Genomic DNA, 11,477 nt, shown 5'->3' with positions numbered 1-11,477 from the left:
GTTTACCGAATAAAGCGATCTTACTTATCATTTGGTAACTTTATACAAACATCAAGGACAAAGCGCTATGTTACAGTGCAATGGCTAGGGTATCGCTCAAGGCTCGATAATCGTTTTGTTGCTTACGAAATGCAAGGCTTGAAAGCATTGATGAATTTTACACTTTTTCTCAATTTGAGCATTTACAGTAGTTTTTTTGATCCAATTGTCGTCGTCTTAACAAACGTTAACGAACTATAGTGCGATATATCAATTTTTACATATCTTTAATTAGAGCGAGATGTAGCGAAAGATACTTGAAACTTTTCCATTTTTACTTTCTCTTTTGTGCCATAATTCAATTAATACTGTCTCGCATTGTATGAATTGAAGTAATCGCCCTCTAGACATAACTGACTAGAACTGTAGAATGAATAGAGAATAATTTGAACTGTAGTAAGTAAGGAAAAACTCGTTAAAATCTTTTGTATTGGCTGTTCTTGTTTGCGTCACTGAAAACAAAAAAAGAAAATAGTAAAAAGAAACATACTCTCCTATACTTATACTGTACAGAGTCCGCCTAGGCTTTTTCCTCTTTTCTTTCTTTTTACCTTTGCCTCGTTGGTTTTACAGTACAGTACAATTCCATCCCTTTCATTCGCTATACGGAATAGTACAAACTAAAAAGGATGAATAAAACGCCTAAAAAATATCAATCATCATGGATCTTCTGATGGATGAAGGCCTGTTATTGTAGAAAATTATCCACTAAATAGTTAATTAATCTTTACCCCGATGAGAATTGGTCTTAGCATAGTTACAGTATACAGTAGCGCTATGATTACAAGTGAAAAGTAAAATGGAATGATTATGATACAACTGTGGAGTTTAAAACGAACTTAGCGACTAGCGTAGCTTTGATTGTAAACAATGTATTTTTCTCATAGGGTAGTTACTACTTACTAGTCTAACTACTGTATGTGTATCAATATTTTGTAATTGTTGACTAGCGATGGTTATGAAATTAATCCGGATCTCTGCCATGAGCATTATATACGTGTATACTCGTGTAGTATACTGTATAGCTTATGAAAGTAAGCTTTATTTATTTTCGGCGTTTACCCCAATAAGCTAATTCGCGTACCAATATCCTAACCCTTAGACTTCAGTCATTTCCTAGCGACATATCCAAAAATGCTGCTGAAACGCCTCTATACCTTCATGACAGAACTGTTTAGACAAGTGTATTGAAAATATACGTTGAGTCGTTTCAACAACATTTTTGGATAAGTCATATGGAAATGACTAGGTCTGGTAATCATGGGAATGCTTAACAATAATTAAAATTGCATCAGTGTGTTTTGAAATGTTGAATCTGTAACCCATGACATAATAGGAGCTAAAAACCGTTGAGGTCCAAGAGCTTATCTTCTTGCTTTTCACTTTCGTGTTGTATTCTCATTCAAGAAGTGATCATGCAAGTATATCGATCTGTTATGCGTTTCGTTTTGATGCCACGTTTGGGCTACTTGACAAGATTTCATGATTGTAATCCATAAATCAGTCAATAAATTTATATATATACAATGCAATGATACGCAATCATACAGTAACAGATACTGCAGTACTGTCATGATCTACCATGCGCATCTCCACTGTGCTACGGTGATACAATGATCCGGATAAATATGCGATCTCATGAATATCTAATAAAGTATATCATATTACGCCATTGAAAGCTTGATGTGCATGTGATAATTAATTAATCATCATGGAGTTGTCTGTCCTTCTTATACAGTAGAACTAAAGTACTGAATACCATTGTATAGTGGAAAAGATTTACTTGACCTTATGAAACAAACCTTTACAGACGAATAGATTAAAATTTCTAAATCTTTTATTCTGGTACTGTTTTGGTTAGGTACTGGATTTGTGGGTCGAAATTTAGCTACCTATTTGATTAAAAATGATTTGGTTTCCAAGGTTAGTATTGATACTGGAATCTACAAATATACTGAAATGGGTTAATATTTTAGTATGCGATCCTTATTTATATGCGTACTCTTTCATACGTATTATATAACCGCCATCATAGCGAATATATTTCTTGAGGTCTTAATTAGGGTGTAGCTGACTAGTTTTTTGAGATAGTATTACAGATCATGCTAATAAAAGATGTAGCCATTAGGCACCTTCAGTTAGTAACACTATTTATTTCTAAAATTGATACTTTATAGATCTGCTTAGCTGACAAAGTTCCACCTGAAATGGCGTGGCTTAACGATATTCACAAGGTTTGAAATAACTTTAAGACAACGCATTGAATGGACGATGTGGCTACATTTTTAAATAACTTAACTTAGCCAAATTTGTGCGGCCGCTTATATCGTTTTTATTCATTCTTTCGTATGCAATAAAATTTTAGGCGGCCATTTCAGATGAAAGAGTAAAATTCAAGTCCGTTAATCTTTTAAATGAGGGTACGCAACTGTGTTTAATCTCATAAAAAATAAAACCCTAATTCCTATAAAATCATGAGAATAACAAACATATTGCTGTCATTAGCATCTCTAGAAAAAGTATTTACTTGTGAAGAAGGCGAATTTGAATTCATTATAAATTGTGCCGCTGCTACCAGATACGGTCAAGACAATTCTGTAAGCTGATAACTTGTATTTTAGTAATTGATACTCATTCGCTATCTCACGATTTCTTACTTTTTTGGTAACGCATTCCATTACTTCTATATTGGTACACATACACATATTGTGCAGGTATACGAAGAAGGGATTTATCGCTTGAGCTTACTTGCTGCTAAGGAAGTTGCAAAGCACAATCATCATTTATTCATTGAGCTATCAACGGCTCAAGTTTACAGTAGCGACAAGGTAATAAATAGGCTGTGCCTATCTCAAAGCAGTTTGAAATGCTTTCATAATGCTAAATATAAATTAGTAAATCAACCTTTTTAATATTTCTACCTACTTGGTAATTATAGAAAAGAAGTAATGAAGAATCTAAACTCAATCCGTGGACAGGAATAGCAAAATATAAGTTAAAAGCAGAAAAGGGGTTGGAAAGTATCTCAGGGTAGGTGATACTTGATAAATATACTTATTATGCGAATATATGTACATATAAACAATTAAAATCTTTATAAAGTATTAACTTTTGGTATATATGGCACCTAAATTTTACAATTGACAGACTAAATTACGCAATTTTGAGACCAGCAATTATTTATGGTCTTGGAGACCGCCAAAGCTTAAGTATGCTTGCTCTACTTTTGCTGCCTTAATTCTTAATCTGTCCGTACTAGAAATGGCTATATTGAAATAATTTAACAAATATAGTTACGACTCATACTTACAATGTAACGTTTTGTTCCGATTAGCACCACGCTTGATTATCGGAGCTGTGTACAAAGAACTAGATGAAAAGATGAAGGTTCTTGGCATTGGATTGCTATGATATAATATAGTATACTTAAGGCATAGCAACAAATTTTTTTTAAATTTAAATTTTATTTTCTGACTTTTATATAGTTATTGTGGGGACGTGATCTCCGATTGAACACGGTACATGTTCACGATGTGTGCCGTGCAATTTGGCATGTATGTATACATGGAAAAAAAGGCGAAGTTTACAATTTAGCTGATAAGGGAGATACAAGTTAGTTTAAGTTTGGAAGTCTACGAAATCAAGTTGACTTTCAATTTGGAGGCTACTGTATAATTACATGCAATTTATTTATTGTTAAGATATTAATTTTTTGTTTGTTGTTTTTGCATATGCTTAGCTCAAGGTTTTATCAGTCAATGTATATCGGAGATATTTGGAATAAAGCACGACTACTTTAATACCGTTATGTCAAATTTAGCTTCGGTAAATTGAAATACGTACGAATAAAATATAGAAATTTAGTGAAACAAATCGTTCACAGTAGGCGTATTCAGAGTCGTAACAGGTTATATATTTTCGGATCTTTTCACTGTAGCTAGGAATTTCCACTATTTCGGAAGAATCAAATGAAAAGCACATGGAACCGTGGTCAAAGGCTTGCAAAAGAGATAACATTACGAATACACCGTTAAGCCCTTACTTAGATCAGGTAAGTAAAATTCTTCATATTTCGCTCAAAATAGCTAATTTGTATAAGAAATTTGTAAAGTACGCGTACCACTACTATTGTTATCGTTTTGTCTGCTAACATAGCATACTATCTTATTATATGTTGGACTCTTAATGTATTTAGGAGTTATTATACAACAAACATTTATATGTTGATGGCTCAAAAATTGAGAAATCAGGATTTACATACGAGTATCCAAATTTAACTACGGAATCTTTGAGAATGGTATGTAATACACACATTCATTACTAAGCTTTTTCTTATTATATTTGTGCATCGAATATGAAAATATCTTATTTTATGGTATGCTATTACACGATTTACTTCACTAGATTTTACAGGACTATGTTCGGCAAGGCTTATTTCCCAAATCACTTAGTAACGGTAATTAGCCCATTATTCAGTTACAAAGCACACATATTCACGGCCAGTAAGACTTTCAGATGTGTTTGGAGTGTCATGAATACTATTTAAATTTACTCCCTTAGTGATCACCCTAAGTTCTAATTGAAGTTTTTACATATGCATCAAATGGTTTTTTGAGGACTGTTTATAGTATTTTAACAATTATGTTGTTGCAGTTGTTATAGATAAAGTATTTTCGTCCTATTTGGAATTAAATAATTATTTGCAAATATACTATTGAATTGCACCTTTATGCTGAACTTAGCAAGTTAACCTGAAATAGAGTGAAAATTTCCTTCTTTTGTTCGCCAAAATATTATAAAATAAAGGTCTATGGACATTCCTGAACACTTCTGCGAGTGACATCATTCATAGAAATTTGCTATAATTTATATGCGTTCTAATGTTGTGCACAGTATAGCATCTGACTAATTTATCGGTAAATAAGCATAATGGCATGTCATCGTCTTGTAACTTATTCGAAAGTGTGAGATATTTTTAGATTTTTATCTCAGCCTCCAATAGCGTAAAGTGTAAATTAACGAATGGTGTGCAATCGCTCTCACCTTAGAAATCTAACTATATTACAGTATAATAGCGTGAGAGCTGACCCGATGAAGCGACGCTTTCAATCAATACGGTATGCTAATGAGATTGAGCCTGTAGTGCAAGGCTTTGTCACGGGTTTTGATGTGCCAAAAGTTCTGTAATATCGCGAAATTGAAGTTACAGCAGTTTCAAACCCACTACATTTATTGTTAATTTACAGCGAAATAAATTATATAAAAAAATGAATTGGAATAATATCAACAATTATATTATAGTAATTAAAAAATTTTTTTAATGTTACTTAAGATACTGTAACATTACCGAACATAATAACTTTTCAAACATTATTGTGCGCTATTTTCTTATTTAGATTTGCATCACCCGTACCAGACAGTAACGGAGATATTTTACGTAAAAATTTAGGTCAAATCAAACTCATTATTATTTGGCTTAAGTCTACAAGCGATTAAAATTATGATACCTTGTGCGATATTTCAATCATTATAGAATTAATCCAATCTCGAAAATCAATTACGTTCACTGTGTTTTTGCTGGATATGGCACACCAATAATTAATAATATAATCAATCTATTTATTCGTAGAGTTCTTAGTCAGAAATGGATCTTCATAGTATGCTTTGAAAGTTGGTTCTTCTAATCTACTTTTTGCAATTCTGATATCATTGTGTATTTCGGCAATAAGCTGGTCTATATCATCATAGAATAGAAGAAATATTACTCAGAATGGATAACAAAGTACTTTCACACCGATAGACGTTACTGAAGTAACGTCAGAGTGCAGTAAGAATTGCCTCAAGTAAATTGTTAGCAAAATCCATATTTGGCTGTACAGACAGTATTTACTGTAATGTATCATTGCGATGCTTACGTAATGGTAGCTAGAATCAAATAGGAAGTGTTACAACGAATACTGAGGACTATTACGATATGATCTAATAACTAGTTACTGAATCACATAAGAAATGGCATCTTGTTAAAGTAACTCGTAAAGTTGTGCCTTCAAGGTAGAAATCTAAACCCTTTCACTTTCCAAGGCGGATAAAACAAAGCCAGATACTGTAGTAACACTACTTTCAATTCTTACCTAGGGAAGAAAAATCCTTTTCTGGTCTAATGTGTCCTAGTACAATAACCCGTAGCTCCGAACCATAGAAATCATTTTCAAAGTCATGAATTACATGTACCTCCTATAAGCAAAATAGTTGATATTTAATTCAATTCATTAAATTACAAGATAGAAAGCCAATTTGGCTATGAATTTAGTATATTCGTATGATCAAGTGTTGGTGTATTATCAAGTTACGATCTTGTAAGTAGTTTTAGCTAGGTAAATAATAGCAAAACGAATAAAGGTATCCGCTACCAACACCGATAATGATTTTGAACGAGCTTACCATGGTCTTTTTGGTATTTTTATAGTATGGATTCCAGCCAATGCTCATTACCATTTTATGAACCGGACTGTCATCAACCGCCGCTAGGCCAAAATATATTCCATTTCCAGTATCTCCAGCTAATGATTCCATTACATTTTCCGAAAAGTTCGCTACGTATGATTAGTGCAATAGAACAAGAAGAAAATTAATTTCAAGAAATTCTGTTTAATTCACTGCCATGGTCAAGCTTAATATTTACTACAATCAATTCTGCATTTATTTATTTTATTTTACTGTTGATGTTGAATTTTCGAGAATATCAAAATTTAGTAGAGGCTAAAATTTTAAGACATACAATTGGTTTGCACTACAGTATTCACCTTCATGCCAAGGTGAATGAGCTGGCGCAACGATATATGGCCCCTAGGCGCCTCTAAAGGCTGCACTAAGTTAGTTGGTAACTACTGTAGTAACTTGTTTTTAGAGTTTACGTATACTGCGATATGTAGACACAGATACAGGCTACCTATGATATGCAGTAATACGTCCCAACAATGACTTATACACAGTACTAGTACGAATGCTTTGATTTCGATGAGCATCCAGTGCATCGCATCTGAATATATAATCTTCTGGACTATGAATTCGAATCAAGAGTTAAATATATATGACTTGTATATCTAAGATTAAAAGTGATATGATCGAGTTGAGCGATAAATCGATGTGAATGGTTTATACGCGTACACTGTACAGTATTGCACTATTTAATAGTCCAAAGTACAAGATCTTGGCCATTAACTATAAATGCAGCAAAGCTTTGACTTGACATTATGTATTGAATTATAAGTGTACTGTATACAGATCTTGAAAATGATCTCGGTCAGTTAATTGAAGTCATTTTGATCAGATTATTTGCACCTTCTTTTATTCTACAGCAGTAATCACTAGTGCTAGTGAAGTACAATCTTGAGAAACTATTTGTAAATAGTAACATGAGCAATAGGGCCTATCCCTTCAACATGGATTTTTGTACGCTTTGCTGAAACAACATTGGCAATAATAATGATTAATAAATTAATTATAACACACTTTATTGTTATTTACTACTGTGGCATAAAGGATCAGAATCACAAGTATCAGTTAACAATCTTGAAAGGTGCAAATGACTTAGCAGACTAAATTAACGTATTAACTTAACGTAGGACTGATAAGAGTTGACTGTATAGGGTAGATTGTCTATTACTTCATGATCAACATGCAGTACCTGTTGGAATCCCTAACTCTTTGCTGCCTCGACCGAAGCCTTTGACCACCGTTCCTTTTACATAGGCAGGCAACTTTGCAAGTATTCCTGTCATTGCTGACTTGAAGGAAGTAGGTTGACAATTAAATTAACAACTAATAACAAGTATACGGCGCTGGTTAAGGGTAAGAGGCAGAATTCAGCAATTTCAAGACGTTGAAATGAGTAGCAAATTCGATACAAAAATGAAATAGGACAAGAGTTTAATCCAACCACCAGCCCGACGAACAAGATGAATGGAAGTTGAGGTCCAATCTGTGAAATCGAGTAAAGGTTGCTGCTGACTCAGCAGCAAATAGTACTTATACAGTATGATGGAGAGTATTATGTCAGAGACGTTGGTGGCACATGGACTAAACTGGGTAGTAGTACAGACTGGAATATCTTCAGACGGTCGGACTTGTGGACAGATGCTGGATCGTCTTTAAATTTTTGCTACAATTTCCACTCGCCAATATCTCCATTCCGTCATAGACTTATTTCCACAGATTAACTGTAAGTAATATTTCATTGAATCCTGTTTTATTTTCAATCATTTCTGCTTGAAAACAGTTGCATAACGTTATCCATATTCATGGTAGAGAGTAAGAAAAAAGATACAGAAGATCCATACTACAAGTTACTCTTTTTCCACATTCTGGTCCATAGTCCAACTGCACGTACCGTATTCTGGTTAATCGGGTTGACATGCTCACAAGTACAGTACAGTACAGTACTTGCCCTGAATTGGACATACTGTAGAGTACAGTATATTGCATTCAATTGATCATTTCAAGATCGGTGTCCGTCTAGCCATCTGTCTTCAGACGGTGGACAAGCCTTAGAATGGCAAGCCAACTTCAATGAAGGCAATACTGTAGTAGTAGTAATTCTTTAGCCAAAGCCTAATCCTAACCCTAGACGCTAAATCCCATTTTCTGTATCTGAGTTAGCTGACGTCATGGTGTCTTTACCAGTAAAAAACCCTTGACAAACAGCCATTTTTGTCACTTTTTTGAAAGAAAGTTCTTTCTTTTCCGTCGTTCGTGACACGGTAGTATACTGTAGACAGTAGACACGTACACTATACACTTTACAGTATTGCACTCTGGTTACCGACTGTACTGTATACTGTAGGAGGAGTGTAAATCGATGAAAGGCCGTACCGGATACTCTACAGTCCGCAGATGTCAGACAGCGCCAGTGTGAGTGCCATCACTTTGTAAGAAAGGAATTTGAAGTGAAAATTCTAGAAAATGAAACGTTTCTATAGCATAATATTCAAGTAACAATTTATTTCCAAATCTGGTTATGATCACGCAGTTAACCTGTCCAAGTAGCCGTGAATTAAGATTGTGGATCAGACAATTGAAAACGATTGCCTTGTAAAAGAAGGTACGTGTAAACGTATGAGTGATTGACTGTGTCACAACTCGCTATTCCCAGTCCAAAATACCAATATCAAGGTGATCATCAACTACTGTACTTTACTTTTTAAATGATACGATGCCCTTATCGACATGATAACATTTTGATTTTACAGTTAAGAAATCGTCGTCGATACAAGAGTATCTTTTTTTTCATTGAATCATTAGGTAACTTTATCTAGCCATCTTCCAATGACAGGCTATTCATTATTATTGCAGCTTTTCCAATGCTATAATTCTGAAATGACTGTATTGATTATTTTTATATTTTGTATTTTGTACCAATACTTGGAGATTTACAGTTAGTCCAAGCAAAGATTAAACCATTTTTCAGTAGTATCACTTAATGGCTCAACTCGACTTAACGTGTAATGAATGTATGTTTGGACCCCAGATAGTAAAACCATTTTTAGTTGATCTATAACATGAGCAGTTGTAACCATGTTGCATCCAATATCTACCATAGCTCAATATCCAACTCGGATATACCGTATTTTCTCTGATGAATAGTCCCTACAGTACTGTACTGTCTCAATAGCAACGTAAACATATCAAATCTTTTCTGTATTTCTCAAGATAACCATGAATCTTGAAATTGTACTTTTTTAGGATATTTCCTCCTCTATATTCACTTGAACCGTAACATTTGATTCATTCGTGACTACTTTGCAATGCAAGATGCCGCATGAAAGCAAGAATGGCAAGTGAACGAGTAGTTCAATATATGTGTGGATGCGTATCGATGTTATTAAATTGATCTGTTTCTATCTTTCACCTTAAAGTATAAATCTTAAGATATTATTTACTTTACAATGATATTCTGTAATCTGCAATTTGGTATAGAAAGTAGAATGCATTAACTTTTTAAAAACACTATTCATAATAATACATTACTGTATTTCTATTTCTTGATACCCACTTGTGTGCATTTTCAAGTCAGCTGTGATCATTACTAACTAGTCCATTCGCAAGTAGGATGTTTACTTATTACAAACAACCCTGGAAGGCGATTATTCCCACTAGGTTAAGCTACTCGCCTATGTTGTATACCGATCTAGAATACAAAGCAATGAAAATGAAATACTGTACATTGAAATACTAGGATTTAAAAGTATCACCTATGAAGAGAGTCATGATCGTCGTCGGTATAGAATACTGTAGATTAATCATTCCTTTCATAAATCAAATTCTCTCGTCGAAAAATGTAGTCACATGCACACCTAAATACTGGTGTGTTATAATTTTTTGAAAATCTTACTCTATTGCATGCTATTACTACACAACTCTTCCCAAATTATCCCTTAATATTTCATTTGAAAGTTTTCAAATGTTATCAGATTAAAGTTTAGTTTTAACTAATGAAGCCCATAAGGTGTGCTAATGTATTCATTCTACTTTTAGACGTCAACAGACGCAGTTGTATTGTTCAATAATGTCGGTGTTTAAATTATAAGAGATAATAAATCGTAGACAAGAAGATATGCGTATGCCAATGCATTCACTTTCCGTCAGGCTGCGCCATACAATTGTTGTCCATTTATACTTACTTACAGTAGACATAGCTGTAGACAACAATTTCAAATTTTCACAATTGTATCAAAATATGCGTAAAAGTATAATGCTCATGATAACTTCTTCAATCCTCTATGATTGAAGATGTAACTTCATCACTAGTCTAGTATACGCGTAGTATACGCGTATATTCATGGGCTCTGAGAAGTAATCATAACTTCTGTATGAATCACAATATCTCCCAGTCGGATATTTTATTTCAATAATGGCAATGGTTAATTTGTTGATACGTAGTTCATTTTTATTATTGCACAGTAAAATTGAATCTCGATCACGAACTTAACTCAATGATCACGAACGGAAAGAAAACAACAATACTTATTGGAACAATACCAGCTCAGTTAGTCAATAGTTGTAAATCGTAGTCATATCAAAGTACCGTAGTCACTACCATAGATCCTTGGCTCGGCGGGAGTACTTCCTTGTAGTATGATCTTGCCTTTGTTAGCTGTAAATATACGTATAAGTTATTAATAGCCTGTGATTATCTACTGCGCGTACAGCACTTTCCTGTTAATTTAGACATTAATCACTGATTCAGTAAGTTTAGCTTGAGTCAATTCAACTAATACTTTATTTTCCTACTCACAATTCATCAACCTTGAAAAGCTATATATCAGTTAAAGATGTACCTTTTGATCACATTTTATTCAATATTGCAATTCTGCAGCCATGTGTGTAGCTCGCTATTCTCTACTCAATCATTGCACTTCTAATATTTTATTTGTAAAAAC

General features: G+C 33.7%; 2 protein-coding genes across 2 annotated transcripts; one reads left to right on the top strand and one right to left on the bottom strand.

Moving 5' to 3' along the window:
- Window positions 1-1,899: 1,899 nt before the first annotated feature.
- On the top strand, window positions 1,900-4,503 carry TRIADDRAFT_20168 (uncharacterized protein; the record flags this gene model as incomplete). Its single annotated transcript, XM_002108832.1, has 13 exons — window positions 1,900-1,962; window positions 2,217-2,273; window positions 2,405-2,471; window positions 2,545-2,636; window positions 2,754-2,867; window positions 2,978-3,069; window positions 3,187-3,248; window positions 3,374-3,426; window positions 3,525-3,651; window positions 3,779-3,864; window positions 3,977-4,090; window positions 4,235-4,336; window positions 4,444-4,503. Coding segments are annotated over 13 exons (1,089 nt in total), but the record flags the coding sequence as incomplete, so codon positions are not given.
- A 1,151-nt stretch (window positions 4,504-5,654) lies between these two features.
- On the bottom strand, window positions 5,655-7,820 carry TRIADDRAFT_52300 (uncharacterized protein; the record flags this gene model as incomplete). Its single annotated transcript, XM_002108099.1, has 4 exons — window positions 5,655-5,773; window positions 6,171-6,273; window positions 6,481-6,632; window positions 7,727-7,820. The coding sequence occupies 4 exons, from the start codon at window positions 7,818-7,820 to the stop codon at window positions 5,655-5,657; spliced, it is 468 nt and encodes a 155-aa protein (XP_002108135.1).
- Between the last annotated feature and the right edge of the window lie 3,657 nt (window positions 7,821-11,477).

The sequence above is a fragment of the Trichoplax adhaerens genome, genomic scaffold (genome assembly GCF_000150275.1).
Source record: "Trichoplax adhaerens TRIADscaffold_1 genomic scaffold, whole genome shotgun sequence".
NCBI lineage: Eukaryota > Metazoa > Placozoa > Uniplacotomia > Trichoplacea > Trichoplacidae > Trichoplax > Trichoplax adhaerens.
This window is presented reverse-complemented; position numbering and strand designations above follow the sequence as displayed.